The sequence below is a fragment of the Xiphias gladius genome, chromosome 14 (assembly GCF_016859285.1).
Source record: "Xiphias gladius isolate SHS-SW01 ecotype Sanya breed wild chromosome 14, ASM1685928v1, whole genome shotgun sequence".
Lineage (NCBI taxonomy): Eukaryota > Metazoa > Chordata > Actinopteri > Istiophoriformes > Xiphiidae > Xiphias > Xiphias gladius.
Genome location: NC_053413.1, coordinates 17,488,810 through 17,505,507, shown reverse-complemented (window position 1 = coordinate 17,505,507; position 16,698 = coordinate 17,488,810). Strand labels below are relative to the sequence as shown.

At 38.6% G+C, this 16,698-nt stretch overlaps 1 protein-coding gene across 2 annotated transcripts in view; it reads right to left on the bottom strand.

The window, feature by feature from the left end:
* The window catches only part of asic1c (acid-sensing (proton-gated) ion channel 1c), an 89,648-nt gene that overhangs the window by 7,597 nt on the left and 65,353 nt on the right, over nt 1–16,698 (bottom strand). For both annotated transcript variants that reach the window (XM_040143368.1, XM_040143369.1), the window contains exons 3-5: nt 5,379–5,529; nt 4,634–4,761; nt 64–214 (exon numbers count right to left, since the gene is read on the bottom strand). In XM_040143368.1, coding sequence (XP_039999302.1) covers nt 64–214; nt 4,634–4,761; nt 5,379–5,529 — 430 coding nt within the window. The remainder of the gene's footprint in view (nt 1–63; nt 215–4,633; nt 4,762–5,378; nt 5,530–16,698) is intronic.

Genomic DNA, 16,698 nt, shown 5'->3' with positions numbered 1-16,698 from the left:
TGCTACACGAGGACACGGGTATTTGCAGCATTTTTCATTGGTCAAGTCAGTGGGAAGTCATACCCGGCATGTGAACCATCCTGCAGTTGCAATTCTCCAGCAGGTACCGGGTTTCACAGTCAATGCGGCAGGCGGTGATGCTGTACGTGGAGAAGTATTCAGAGTCTATGGGAGTAGACTTGCAATCCCCCCAAGGCGGAGGGAGGTACTGAAGCTGAAAGAGCAAACAGCACATGTTTTCCCTCAGTAATATAAGAACACAGGATTACAACGAATAACATAGTGCAAGCCCAGTACAGCAGAAGTACAAAAAGAAGACGACGAGCTGATAAAACCCAACAAAAATGTCTCAAACATCAACAACAACAAAAAAAAAAGACATTCAAATGAAAATGTGCACAGAGACAATATTTGCAAAAAATGTCCAGTCAGAACAACATTATTACTCATGTATAGAAGCAAGCAGACATCATGCAGAACATTACTAATGCAGGTCTAGTCCCCGGTAGGAAGCACAGTACCATGGGAATAGAGAGACAGGCTTAATAGAAATCTGTAAAATACAGTATGTAGTTTCAGACAGGACACCACAATAAATGGACAAATTTTACAACCCTGAGAATGAAACTTCAAACAGTAAACAGTTTAGAGTTTTCAAATGAACAAATTAAATGAATTTAAAAAGACAAATAAGTAGGATATTTAATGGAAATAAGTCATAATAAACAAACTCCTCTCTAAAGCGGTTTTATTGTCGTTTAACTATTTAGATTTTTTTTATCTTGGCCCATAAGAATTTATAACAAAACTACCCTGACTGCCTAGGCCTGTGAATTTAACAGTGAATTGAAGATATAGTGTATAGCCAGTTTGCTGTCTCATTAGAGGTAAAGCTCTCATTAAAAAGGTAGAGAGCAGGTCACTACATTTATGAGTAACTCAGGGAATTCTAAATGAATCCACAAACGAGGAATTTTTAATGACTTGGACTGAGGTTTTGGCTCACACTAAACATTAGGCCCATGGTGTTGCAGTGTGTGCGCGCCATCTGTTTAGAGCTCCCTTTAACATCTTAAAGGAACCCCTTTTCTTCGGTAAACTGAACACGGTGACATTTAACCACCAGTAAGACTTTCAATCCCTTTTAAAAGTCTTGTTTACAGCAATTAATGATGATGAATGCCTACTACTCATTTTCATGACAAAAATGAACCAATTATTTATGAAGGGCACCGATGCTTGCTGGGGCATTTGAGCATGTAGCTACTAATTGCAGCGGGATCTAACCAGCAACCAGCGCCAAAGGCTTCTTCCTGACAAACTTCACAGAGAAATGATGCTGCTATTGCCACATTAAGGTTCACTCTAATTCCCAATCATCTCCACCAGCTCTAACTAGGCTAACTGTGACACTCTAACGGTCATTTAGTCAATAGAGAGCGACAGAGATAGAGTACAATTCACTGAGGAAGTGGACTTAAACTGGCAAACATGATTAAGCCTTTATTGAACTCCATTTCTAACCCACAGACTCTCATAACTTGAATTACACAGGAGATAAAACGTTAGTGCAATAAATGCTAGACTTCTAACTGATGCCAGAGTCCTCATGGGTAATAAAATCTAAGGAATCACATTGTCTGGTCCCTTCAGATGACATTAAGGATCGGTCCAGTGGATCGGCCCGATGACACATAATAACAAAACAATAAAAAAAAAAAAAAAAAAAAAAAAAGGTCAACAGAAAACTGTACATGGCAGTGAAAGGGTAAAGCCGAGCAACAGCTCTGATGAAGACACCGACTCGGATGAATGGCTTAAAGCTGGAATGAAACACATTAGCTGCTCTTTACTGACATCTATTAAACAGAGAAGACAAGGACGACAAGGAGGGACTTCGGATGTTGTTGCTTCAGCCAGAGAGGCGGGCAGATGGATCCATTCCTCAGGGGAAGGGGGCCAGCAGATGAAATTATGGAACTTGATGATGGGTGTGTAGCTATTTAACAATACAGTTTCTTTGTTTTTTTGTTTATTGATTTGTTTTTCGGCATGCAGCAAGCTCAGACAGTCATACGCTACCCTCTGCTCTTGGGTGGAAACGAACGTTTGGAAGCCGGGGGCGACCCCGAAGCCCAGCTCATGGAGGAAAGGAGGCTCTGACTGAGAGTGAAGCTGTACCTTTATGCCGGCCTCATAGGATGTCTCATCTAGGGCGAGGGGTGAGGGAACATAGCCCACATCATTATCAAAATATAAGAGGAGCAACAGCAAGGTAAGGGACAGAAAGTGGTCAACGTCTCCGGACAGACAGCCTGTTGGCACTATAACAACTAAGCAGCCACAGCTCCCAGTAGCATGTCAAAACTCTGCGGGCTTGGTGCACTGGTGGGTTGTCATTCAGCCAGTCTCTTCTTGCTTCTGCTCAAGCTTGAGTGAGGACACAGTTCAATTACAAGCATTTCATAATTCTCGTCCAAAATTTGGTGGTGCGGTCTTCATGTCTCACAAGTCACAGCATTTTATTAAAAATTAAATTAATCTTTCAGAAGCTTTACAAAAAAAAGATCTTGAAATCGAAAGTGCTTCATCCAGCTGTTTATTATTACACTGAGAGCAGTGTCACTGTACTCATTGGAGACTGACTAAAATTAATGTTGGCCAGACTTTAATGACAGCCTAATTAATTCAGCACATCTTTTAGGTAGCAAACACGTCTTTTAGCTGTCACCGGTGTGGGCGCTCATGACATGAATATAAATGATAATCCATGCACTTTTGCTTTCTGGAGGAAAGTCTCTGATGCTGATTAACAGTCCAGATTTACTTCTTGGAGATGGCTGAATGATGATACACTTGGGGAATTTTACAACATTTGTGGAGAGAAAACAGAGAGAGAGAGACATATACTCAAAACTGCTTCCCAAAAATAAAATTTGTCATCTTTGTGGTGTCCAAGTGTCTGTTTCAGGAGACCAAAACTCTGCCTCAGTCATCCCATGTTATTCTGCTAAAAGAAGGGTGAAGATTTTATCTGATTTCTCTCATGCTCATGAACAGACCAAGACTCAATTAATTGTTAAAGTAATGAATTAGATTAACTGCTGAAATATCTATTACTTCCATTATCACAAGGACTTATTATGTGATAGAAATTTTAATAAGCTTGCAGCACAATACAAAAATACAAATTGATCTCAAAGGTAATCATTGCAACAACGTAAAATCCTTTGTGGCACAGCTGCTACTTTCTTGAGTTTCAGTGAGGGGTTTGCTGTTTGTCAGGAGGATATTGTCCTATTCTGTCAGTTTCCTTTTGGAAAACAGAGACTGGTGTTTGGCTTGTGTGCTATTCTACCGAAGACATAAGAGACACAATTTGAATTTGTTGTCTTGGCAACATCACATAAGCGCTGTACGGTTGAATTAAATTTAGATTGGAAATCCATGTGAGCTCAGTGTATAACCTTACACATAGGCTTTCTGATCAATTTGGGCTCGACTATAAATATTACTTTTCATCTTTCACTGGATCGTTGAAGGACTAAGAGCTACTTTCTTCTTCCCTTGATATTGTGTGCTAAAAAACTCGTTTTAATGGGCCCCTAAAACATGATACATTTTAAAATATGTCTTCAAATAGCTGTGGGTCATCTTTCTTATCTATGGATGCATAGTTTATGTGATAGTGGAATTGGAAAATAAACTAATATGATGACAGGTGCACCAGGGTTCTTTTAGTAGTTCATTGTAACATCAAAAGCACGAAGATAATTTCATTATCTGTAGTAAGGCTTGAGTCTTCAGAGGTCAGTTATTTATAGTAAGGCTTTAAAGCAGGCGGAATGTTGCTGCCAATAGACCACTTTAGCAATAATTTGAGAAAATCATTCATATTAATTAATATTACTTTAACAATTTCTTTAAAGAGGTGTTAAGGCAACACACTACAGACAAAAAGTTTCATGGTGATATCTATTAGTTAAAATTTTTACTCTATTCACCCATAGTGTCTTGCCTTAGAAGAGATTGTTAATTCTCTCCTCTAAAACTTTAGAATTAGACTTTTTATTTATCATAGTTAATGTTTTGATCATTAAAGCCTGCTGACCATGGCTGTGTGAAACCTATGAGTCTGCCTCACAACTTTTCACATCCTTCTCTTTCAATGTGCCACTAGAGACTATTTTCAGAGCATTCAAATAGCTGTATTCATATTTTCATATATTCACTTTTCCCCGACTAAAAGTAGTGAAGACACAATATGAAAAATAAAACAAACACTCTGAGCGGCCAGATATTCTGAATGCTATGTAATCTGTGGTTCTTTTGGCTCAGATAAGTACAGTATGCTTGTATGCTCGCATCCAATCATTACTTGGCCCGGATCTTTCAATGTTCCTTGGCTGCTGTAATTCTTTGATTTCATTTATTGCACCCAGATTCACTGGAGGTCTATATAACACTTAAAGTGCAAATTTCCCACACAAGCTTATTCAGAGAACTGATTTTGCTCCAGGCTCTGTGACACAGAGGTAATTGGCACTGGCTGGAGGGGATTTAGGGACAAACACAAAATGAAGCAGAGCAAAAAAGTTTGAGGTTGGAGGGGAGGAGGCTGAACATTAGGTACCAGTTGCTGCTGACATGACACAAAAGTTTGAAAACCAGGGGCCACACCAAATCCCAGTTGGTCAATGAAGGGCGGCTCATCCTGGCTGTGGATCTGAACCTTGATGCCTGCTTCGTAGGAGGTCTCATCTGTGGATACAGCACGCCAGAAAATGTAACAAAAGGTATGGTTGCCTATGGAAACCCCGCTTTGTGAGTTTTTATCCTTCCACTAGCAATGATGCTGAGTTGCATATGGACACACAGAGATATTCTAAACCCCATGCTAGAGGCTAATATAAGAGCAATACAGATATGTTAGTGTGCTGCACCAATATTTAACAGATTTACAACCAAAGATGTATTACATCCTGTTTAGTTTATGAATGTACAGTACAGTGGTTTTGTTGTCTAATGTCAAGTGGAAACAATATGTCAAAGAAAGCCAATTATTAGGCCTGAAGTCAGGTTTTAGACCTGCAGAAACATAGCAAGATAATATGCTGATAATATGCTAATATATGATATGCATGGTAGTACATCACCTCTATGTTGTGTAAAAGAATGCAAAGATTTAGCAAGTGAATGATAAGACCTGAGAAATCTCGGGGTTTTGTTTTCTATATGAAGTGACACATGTACATGTTATAGAGATGACAAAAGACTACAAGAGCAGTTGGGAAATCCAGCGTAATCAATCCAGGGTAATGTTATACAAGTTAAAATGTTAACGTAAATGTCAGAAAAGTGGTTAAAGCTGCACTAACCTGTCTCTCCCCAAACAGGCAAGTATTCATCCTGCTGAATATCCAACATGATCTCCAAGCCGTTCCCTGTGCCACCTTTCAATGTGGTCAACAAAGGGTTGCCGTCTAATCCCGAGTTGAAAGTGTAGCATTTTCCGTAGCGTGTGTAAATCTGTGAAAAAAAAAAAAAAAAGAAGAGAAAAAAATAGGAGCCTAAGTGAAAAGTGGAAAAGTAAATTGTGTACCAGTACAAGATGTATTACATATCTACCTTTAATTGTGCAGGACAGGTAATCATTGCAGAGGCTTTGTGATTATCAGAGAAAGTAGTAACAGCTTTAAACAGGCACCTGGCTCAACTTTGAGGAATTAATGAGCGTTCCTCAGCAGCAGCAGCAGCAGCAGCAGCAGCACCACCACCAGCACCACCAGCAGCAGCTCCAGCAATCAATCTTTACCCGATTTCACTCCAAATTTCCCTTGAGTAATTTAGTGTGAATGCACCATTTTGCCATCATTAAATAAGAAACATCTGAGGTGGGAACTCTCTGGACATACAAACAAACTCTAAATTGGGTTTGGAAAATACAGTTGTGTCTTGACTTACAAACTTCTTAAGAGACCAAATCTGTGCCAGTAAAGCTCAGTGGCACTAAATGATGGATGTGTAATCACTACGGTGGGTTTGCTCACACCAAATATCTTTCTGATTTAATGAATCCAACTGGCTTGAGTTATTTATCTTCAGCTTTTTGCTTCAATAGTCACAGTTCACAGAACAAAAATTTTCAGTTGTATGGATTTTCCCTATGATGTGAAAATTCTCTTTCCTCAAACGAGTACAAATAAATAGGATAATAATAGGATTAGAAATGTTGATATTTGGAATTGAACTCAAGCTACAGTTTGGATAAAGAGTAAAAAAGCGTAAAATTCTGAATGCATCTTGAGGGGCTGAATAAGTTCAAGATAATATGGATCCAAGACACAAGACTATCAGTTTGAGATACTATCATTTATAGAATGATCATTTTCTAGGCTTCAAGAACAATATTCAAGTGTCTAATAAAAATATAATAATTGGTGAAATTCAGACACCAAGATGAAAAGATGAAAAGATAGATGGTTCTCAAATTAAAATATTTATCTAAATTTTAACATCATTTATTCGTGGATAAATTTCAGAATTGCATATTCAGTAGCTCATAAAATTCCTACTTTTGGCCTTTTTTTTTTTTGCTTCAATATAAACCCCCATACCATAAACATTAAAGAGCAATTTGCTTCACTGAGCAATAGTTACTACATTAATGATTCAGGTCATCAAAATATCAGAGAATACATGTACAGTAGCCCCCAGAAAAAAATATTTGGCTGCTGAGATGATGTGTTTCCTGGCTTGCTAAACAATTTGGCTCTCCACTTCTGTCTTCACTACATTTCTAAACAACATATCACCCCGTAAAGAAAAGGAATCCATCTAATGTGAATTTTCATCAGTATCATGTGTGGTGAGATCATGGTAAGAGGGCTGCTGACAAAAACTCAACCAGCATGGCAATGCAAAGCTGATCTCAAGAGATCAGAGTCACTGTTCCATGTCCAGACTGAGGCACACTTATATGCAGCTCAGGCAGATAAGACAGAGCTTTGGTCCTTTCCCCCTGCTGGCTATATAATGAGGTCTGCAAAGTGAGTAGAAACCATCTAACTGGTGACTATTTTAAAAGATGCAGATTTAACGTTAGATAAAAGAGGAGTTTTATTCAGTCACAGCAAAGCACAACACTATGTGTTGCCTAAGAATCAAGCAGAAAAACAGGTTTAAATCCCAATTATGACCCCAGGCTCTGCACTGGTTTGTGCAAAACAGGGAAGCCTCCATAGACAGCTGACGTCTTGTTGTATGCAGGACTTTACATTTCAAACGTCTCAGTCCAGTTGAAGCTGTCGCAGTTGCTTGTTTGATTTTTTTTGACTGGAATCTATAGGAATCTGAAGTGGATGCTCAGCTTTGCATCTGCAAAGGCAAGTGGTTATATGCCAGCCATGATTTAGTGTTTTAAATCTACAAGCATGTTCCCAGATTTATTATTTTCAGTGCTGTAAAAATAAATTTGTCACTCGGCACGCACGCTTCTTACTGCAGATGTTTCCCCATTTATTCTTTTAGTCTTTTTAATATTTTCTGTTAAAAGCTGCGAGTTCGTGATGAAAGTATTTATTAGAAATATTACCACCTGGAATTGAAGGACTATTGTTTGCGAGTGTCATCCACTTCCTCCTTGCAGCATTCAGTATTTACTCAAAGGGTGTACAAGATAACATATACTCTACATGCCATCCAGATGTTCAATCAGAGAAGCTAAAATTTTAATTTGGACGGATTTACGATGTCTGAATTATTAATGCGCTAATTATTCTTCTGTAAAATTGTTGTCATGTTTTATAAAGCAAAAAGGTGTTCGGGCACCTGGTAACTCAAGAACTCTTAACGGTGAATATACATGTAACTGAATGAGAAACTTCAAAAAACTCTGGACACTGAAGTCACTGATGATGACATGACAATGATTTTCCACCACAACGTGAAGGTAACACTGTTTTCCTTGAGTGACTTTTTGAAGACTTCGAGTTTATTTAGGCAAAGGCTGTCATGATTAAGAGGCAAAACCAGGACAGAGCGTTTTGCAGCTTTGAAACATCAACAACTTAAAACACCCAGATAGAGTGCCTGCTGGAGGTTGCATCGTCAAATGCTTACATAAATTATTAATACACCTTGTAAACAACATTCATATCCACACCTGACAAACAACATCTTTCTTTCTGTACATACAGTGCTGAAGTTTTTGGAGGTGCAAGTTTCCCCACGAAACCTGCACTCGAGCAGCATATCCTCCACCTGGTGACCGAGGCGTCCCATCATTTCAGTGGTGTTGATGCGATAATCAGTGGGCGGGGTGTAGTTGTTGAAGTCCAGCAGGCTCAGGAGACCCTGTTTGTGGCTGTCCTTAAGGATGGACAGGCTCCTCTCTATCACCGTGTGATTAGGATACATTAGGTCCATCCAGTAGCCGCTGTGATACAGGTCATCCTTGGTCAGAGTGGATACACGGAAAACATTTTTATTGCAGAAAGTAACAGCTGGGAAGGACATGTTGTGAGCCCACACCATGTATATCTTCGTGACAGCAGGGTAGGACATCAGGTAGAGGATTCGATTCGAGGACCAGGTGATGAGGAGACCGACACAAACAAAGAAGGCCATGATCCAGATGACTCGCTGCGGTTTCGACTTGTCCAGAGAGAAGATGAACTTCAAACCATGGATCTTGGTCCTCATTATGAAATCCACTGTGATCTCTTTCCATGTTTGTTTCAGTGAGCTGGAATCAGTGTTTTGCAGAGTTGTCTCCTGGGCATCATTTTGTTTGTGTGGCTCCAGGGCGATTGATTCTGACTTGGAGGCTTTAAGCATAATTGCTTGAGTCAAGGCAGGTGCTTCTTTGCCAAACGTAGTTTCTTAGTAGTCCACCCTAGACTTCTCCAATTTACATACAGTGGCTTTCTCCACAACCATCTCCAGGTTTATTTATCAGAAATTTCAGGTAGCAGTGACTGGAGTCCTAATTTACAGCTGTCCCACTGTTCAGGCTTGAAAAGATATAAACAAAGGAAGTGAGCTCCTTGGGGGAGGTAAAATTGATTTACATAATGATTCCTTTATGAGAAAAACAGCTGAATCACTCCATTAACAAAAACCATCAAGCATAACCATCATTAGTCCTTCATCAATAGATAAATGGACATGATAATTGCAGATGTAAGCGACGGCTTCACTCCCAGAGGCACGATTTGAAAATCCGGTGAGGCTTACCCCTGTTGCTCAGATCTTTCACTCCTCCATCTCCCTCTCCAGTGCCAGACAATACTTGCAGATTTCGGTGGTTTCTGTCTTTGTGCAGTAGCTGCCCAGAATCCAACTCCTCCCTTTTTCCACAGATTGAAGAGATGCTTTTTAGTGTGTTGACTTGCAGCCTGCAGAAAGGAATATAAAGCTTGTTGCCCCCCTACACACTCTCTCTACAGTCGAATGGAGAATGAGGTGGAGCCAGTGGATGAAATTGTTTTCCTCCGGTGATGAACTAGACCTCCAATGGTGTAGAGAGGCGGGGGAAGGTATCAATCAAAGTAAAAATAATTGTGATAAAGAAATTATGCAACTGAAAAGTGAGGATGAAGTCTGAAATTCTTTATTATTGAAGAATCTGCAGCTCACTCATGGATCAATATATCTATATAATTGATAACTGAGGAGAGCCAGTAAAATCCCTTTCAAAATGCGTTAGAAATAGCTGTTATGGCACATTTCTAGTTCTTCTTTTGTGCCAGTTTCAAATATAGTTTCACAAATGCAGTGTAATGAGGGCTGACATCCTGCTGCATGCAGATGTTGCATTGGCTCATATTAAAGGTGCTTTGCTCCGTTTATGTGAGACTATCAGTGGATTCTGCTGAGCAGATAGCTGAGCTTCATACTGAGACAATTTTTTTCATTATGTTAGCTGGAGTCTTTTCAGTCTTTAATGTAAGTATTGGCTGGGTACCATGATCACAGCTGTGGTGATTTATGGTTGTTGAAAATTATTGTGGAAAGTGAAAAAAGTACATAGAGAAGAGGGTATAATTTGCATGTTTAGACGGCATGAATTGGACAAAAATAATTGGATTTGACCCAGTTTAAATACAACAGAAAAGGGTGGAAATTACTTGTAGGCATCATGAGGTCTGAATTTTACTGACTAGAGTGATGCAAAAATGTCAACAGTTGCCAGAGCTGATGTTCCAGGGTCCCCCATGTCATCCTAAAAGCTACAGTCATGGAAATTAAGCAAATGTGATTTTTAAAAAAAGAAAAAAAGTGCTACTGTAAAGGAACGGTTTGATGCTTTTGGGAATAAACTTAATTGTCTTCATGCTGAGAGTGAGATTAAAAGTTCAATGTGACTCATGTGTGCACGCTAAACATGAATCTAGAGCTAGTAGGCTGTTAGCTCAGCATAGACTGGAGCCAAGGGGAAACAGCTAACATGCCTCGTCACCACACCCACCAAGAAATATTTCCAGCATATAACCCCCTTTTAAACCAAAATTTACCAGATTTTGTATGGATTAAACAAACAGGCTGTAAAGTTTTAATTAGTGAGCTTTAGAGGTACTGGAGGGGCGTTTTAACTTTGGGAACAGCCAGGCCAGCTTTCTTCCCCCTTTCCAGGCTTTATGGGCTTTTAAACTAAGCTAATTCTCTCTAGCTTAATAGTCAATGTACAGACATGAAAGTGGTATCGATCTCCTCATTTAACTCAATCTCTAAAAATTGAATAAACATATTTAAGTGTTGAAGTATTTCTTTAAGAGAAAGTAGGTTTACTAGTTTAAAGTGTCAAAAATCACTCCTGATTTGATGCCTTTTCATTTACATGCATTGTCTTACCAAATCACTGTGCTGTAGTTTAAATGCCCAGTTTTTAATCACACTTGCATAACATTCTTTCCTTCAATCAAAACCAATGATAAGTACTGTAAGTTTACATAAGTTAAAGTGTGCACAGAAGAAAAGAGGCTTATGATTACTGCAAGAAAAATCTAATTGGATGCCATTATAACCAGCTGTAACAAGGGTTTGGTAATCACACATGAACCTTTCGAGACCACACTGTCATTCAGTACTGGATGATAAACTGTAGACTTGGGGCGATTTTGCAGGAGTCATCTTTTCCTACCAGCATCTTTGTTATTTAACTAAGATGCAAAACATATTACTTCAAAAACATTGCGGCTAAATTTATTTCAAGACAATTTAATTATAACCAAAAAATATTCATTCATAACAAAGAGTGAGTAACGCTATGCAGAACGGTGCTCTCTGTGTTCAAAAGTTGTGGTAATAACAGTCCATTAACGAATGTCTTGATGCTACAAAATAAATTTAAGCCACATGCTTCATTACAGTTGTGTTCCATCTGTGCACTTTCAGGGCTTTACAGCAGCAGAACAACTAAATTAATTGCCTGAATACATCTTCCCCAGCAGCTACTGTATGTCATGTCTGCAGTGTGCCTGTTTTTTCTTGGCTTCCTTTTTTAGCCTTATGTTCAAACCTCTTTATTCTTAGAAACAACCAGATATGGGTTTTTTGTTTTTTTTTTTTGTTTTTTTAAATCGTAGAATTATAGATACTCTTTTTGTTTGGAAAGACTCAATCAAAGTGCACAATAGGCTCTATTTTTTGCATCAACAAGGTTAACTACCTCGGTTTCAGACCCAATAACAAAGCAAAATAAGAGAGGAAAAATACTAATGCTGCATGAGTGGCAGGCAAGCAAATAACTATCAATACCACCTTATCAGAGTTATAGCTGACTGCCTGGTTTCTCCACTTATTGACCAGCTGCATTGATTTCCTCTATTCTTGGTTTCTTTGGAAACTTGTCAATACATATAACGCACATTTAACTGTAATTAATGTGCTTTCTGTCTCTGACAGCAGCTCTCCATCCATGGACTTCAATCTCAGCCTTATAATGTGTGGTGCATTCACTCACTCACTAGGAATATTTTTTTTCTTATCAATTTAATTAACAGGACTTGAGATTACCTTGGACTTTAATTTGACAGAACTCATTTTAGCTCTGTTTTGGTCAGTTCAATGCTCCACTTTGTTCACCAGCAAGCTGCTAACTTTTTCTACTGTTTAGTGCTGAGTAGGCAGTGTACAGTGGGTTTATTAGATTTCTTGCTGCTGTAAACAATCGAACCAAAACAATGAGCTGAAAGATGCTAAAACGATCTGAAGAGCTGATGGAAAGTGGTGATAACTCTGCAAGTTTGTCTCTAACTATTTTCACACTACACATCATCATTTTCTCCATTGTTAATATAAAAATATTGATCAGTGCAGCTTCAAGTATTAATACTGGGCTACTTGAATTAAGTCTTACTAATGTATGTTTTTGTTTTCAGCAGAATCAATGATGTGTTGAAGTACAGATGGAAGAACAAGGCAGTAAACTGTGTATCTTTCTGTGAACATACATGCTGTATTTCCCCTGCACCTGTGTTATTGGAAAGACAACATGACCTTATAAGAGGGTCTGAGTATTTCCTATTCACTTTTCAAATTCAGAAACAACAAAGCTTTCCAATCTGGTGCAACACTCTGCAATCACGTTTCTGCACTGAACTGCAATGTTTTAGAACTTTCTCTAGTATGGCTTACACTTTAGTCTGACTAACTTTTTTTAAAAAGCGTTTGTTTGTGAAATGATTTCACAAAATCGTTATTTTAATTAAAATATCCCCTCCAACACAATGCTCAAGAATATAAAACACTCTGGGCAAAAGTTAATGATTTTTATTCACTATAAAATTGCTAGCTTCCTTATTGAAAACACATTTCTGCTGCTCACACATTTGCATTGTTATCTTCCTTCGAATGCAAACACATTTCATCTTTGTCTCAGTATTCAAGCATGTAATTAGAGGAACACGGTGTAATAAAATTTACCAAATTGAAATGAGCAGCTGATTGCTCTCTGATGGAAAAGAAAAGTAGAACCATTTGATTTATTTTTCAGTTTTTCACATTTATTGCCCAGCTTTAGGACTGACTCCGTGATCCCTAAGACTCTCAGGGAATGACACTAACCATCCTCTTTTATGTCAAAGTTGAACCCCCAGAGGTCTCATTAGAGGAGGAGGAGAGTTTTGACAGAGTAAAGGGAAGAGCTCCTTCAAGGTCCAATGAGAAAGTGCAACACCAAATCAAATCCTGGCAGCAATTAGATGCACATCAGAAACACAACCAGCACACAGACGAAGATGGGAAAAAAATATATAAAAAATTAAATCCATATCCAGCATTTATGTCCAGATACTGTAGAGCTGAACTGTGCAGTTGCTTCACCAATTAGCAGAGGAACAGGAAATTAGTCTGGAACAATTTGTTCAAGTAATTGTTTAAGCAAAAATACCCAGAATTCACTGTTTCTACCTTTTCAATTGAGAATATTAGTCTTCTATGATATACCGCACATACACATTACAATGATAAACTGAATATCTTTGGGTTTCGGCTGTTGCGACTGGTGTGAGAAAACAAGCAATTTGATTTTGTTAACTTGGATTAACTTGTGATTGAGGCATTTTTCACAATTTTGCAACATTTTATAGATCGAACAAACAGCAGATGTTAGTTGCAGCTCTAAATTAATTCTTACTGAACATACATAGAAAAAGATGCAGCTCACAATTATTTTCATTATTGATTAATCTCCCAGTTATGTCTTGTTTAATCAGGTAAGTGTTTTGTTTTTAAAATGTCAGTGAACAGTTAAAAAATACCAATTATCATTTCCCAGAGCAGCTTCAAATTCCTTGTTTTATCAGAAAAGAGTTCAAAACCCTAAGATACTCCGTTTAATATCATATATTAAATGACAAAGAAAAGCTGCAAACCCATGTTTAGCGTATTCGCTTCGAAAAACTATGAAACCCATTATCAAAATAGTTGGAGGTAAATTTTCTGTTGATTGACTAATTGATTAATCAACTAAAACTACTAATTTCAGCTCCAAGTAGAAAGCTTCCTTTTTTGCTGGCTCCATACCTTATGTTACATTGACAGTAATGCAATTGCATTTCATTAGGTTTATCTATTCATTGTTATTATTTTTGATTTTGAAGGCCTTCTTTTAACTTTGAAATTTAGATAAAAATCTGACGTTCTGTAATATTTAAAGTTTTAATACATAAATCTGACTTGTTGACTATCAAAGAAATATGCCTCATATGTTACATCGAAGTTTCTCAACCGTGAGTTCAGGATTCCTCCTATTTATTATGCAGGATGTGACACTTAGATTCACATGAAAACTTTACAACTGGAGTCCCTAAGAATTTTCAGACCTAAAACTAAGGCCAGAAAACAGGCTGGGAAGTCTCGTGTTACACTGTGATTTAAGTTGGCCAAAGACTCAGGGACTGTTAGAGCTAAAACATTTGCAATCAGGTCTGTCACTCTAGTGGATGGGTAGCTTCTTTAGCAGAGGGAGACATCTTGTGGCCTGCCTCTAAATGAAACTAACCTTTTACTGCCTTGAAAAGCAGCACAGCCACTCTGTATGCTGCACGAGTAATGCAAGAGTAGCAAGAATGGATTTTTAGCTAAGAGAGGCTTATGCTGTGAAATACCTCATATAAAATTCATCAAAAAGGACGAAAATGTCGGCATGTACTTTGTAAGTAACATTAAATAAATACAATACAACCCCAAAGCTGTTTTGGAAGAGAGTACATTCTGTATATATTTTATTGGTCATAAATTATTTTTAATCTAATATTTTAATCTTTTCTTAAAGTGTTGTATTATTAAGTGGTTGCTGCAGCATGTTTTTTAGGGTCAGTAATGAAAGAGGCAGGATTTAGTGTCACTTATTTGAAATCTACAGTAATTGTAAACACCCCACCCCGGCAGACCGGGTGGAGAGCAGATGTAGTCTGTATCAATAAAGAACAGATGCTGCTGGCTACACCTGCCGTCTTTCTCCCTTGTTCCATTCCAGGCAGAATCCAACTAAAAAAACCATAAGTGCGCTGTCACTCAAGCTTTCCAGTCTGCAGCCTGCAGTCACACTTTGATAAACTCAGTACTCTAATTTCCTCACCGGTACTTTCATTTGCAAGGATAATCTTGCTGTTTTTTTTTTGTTTTTTTGCATGTTCTCATCTTGTTTGCTCAGCTGGAGGCTTTTGGTACGCATTCCTGAATCAATTTTGCCTGCTTGTCCAGAAATTAAGCAAAGTAAGCACTTGCCAGGGGCCTACAGAAACAGCATTCCATCCAGATTTTTCTCTCTGTCAGGTGAGCATTTTATGAATCCAAATCATATCTTTAAACAGCTGCGAGGCTACTCAGGCCATCTCTCTTTTCAACATTCAAAGAACTGTCATTACAGGATTTTAACACTTGACAGTGGATTATATCATCACTTATACTTCCAGAAAAAAATAAAAAATGCTTTCCTGTTTCCTACAATGTGTCATGTGTGGCTTCCCCTGTACAGTGATACGTGGTATCGAGGGGAATCTCAGTTTACTTGAAAGAAGATAGTGATACAATACTTTGGAAGGTGCAAGACATTGCTTTTATTGGCTCAGAGAGCAGGATATAGATCGAAGAGGCCATTAGTAGAAACAAAAGCTAAATATGGGCATGACAGGCAATCCAAGATCAAAAGGACATGTGGTATGAAACCATGAGTCCTTTTTTCCTTCATCATTATCAAGTAAAATATGCCAGAAGGCTGGTAAGCTACAACATAACAGTGGTGCTATTGGTTTTGGACAGCGCTACTTGTGTCCAGTGTCTCCACCTAACAAGCTAATTAACTTAAGAGGTTCTGTCAACTCTCACCTCCAATATCTGCCTTTGGCATCTGCTCCCTGATGTGCAAGTCAGCGAAAAGCATCCCTGTGCAGTGTCCCTGTTATGAATTCCTTCGGTATTCCTCTTCAGTGCCATTGATCGGACTGCCAATACTGCACTTACAGTAACATTGGCTCCGACACTGCCCTTTACTGACACTGAGTAATGGAACAAACACATTAGGTATTTGCCATTTCACCTGTCATCTATGCTCACTGCCTCAGATTTGTTTATTTCATTGTTTGCACTGTGGGGCTTTCGTCCACCTCTCTCCTCCCTCTTCACACTCTAGACAGCACTGTAATTTTGTGCTCCTTCATACACCTCTTCCCTTCATTTCTCCCAATGCTTCCAGTTGTGCATCGCGGTGCTGGCTCGGCTCCAAAGCAGGCTGAATCACAATGAGGGCGTCAGTCCTCAGCTGATTCCCAGTCCCACCTCAATCTAAGCACAGCAGAGCCTCCTTTTCTTCTTTTCTTTTTTTGTTTCCACTTTGTCTTAGCTCTCTCCTTCAATCCTATTTCTTGCTTTTCATCTGTTCTCCATCTCTTTTTTATAAGATATATCTGTTTTTTCCCCCAGCTCCTACACTGCCAATTTTCTGCCTTCTGTCTACAGCCAGACTCATTGTTTCTGAACAGGTCTGACACTTGATCCCGTGTTTTGATTCCTTTGCTCACCTTTTCTCTTTTCTTTGCCCTCCGAAGCCAACTTTAGCCTCTAGACTATACTACAATGGATGTAAAGTAAAAGACCACATCCGGGTTCTGGTTTGGCAGACCCTGAACAAATTTCCCGACACCACAGACAGGCCATAATGTAATATTAAAAAGGTTCCAGCTTTGGTTTCAA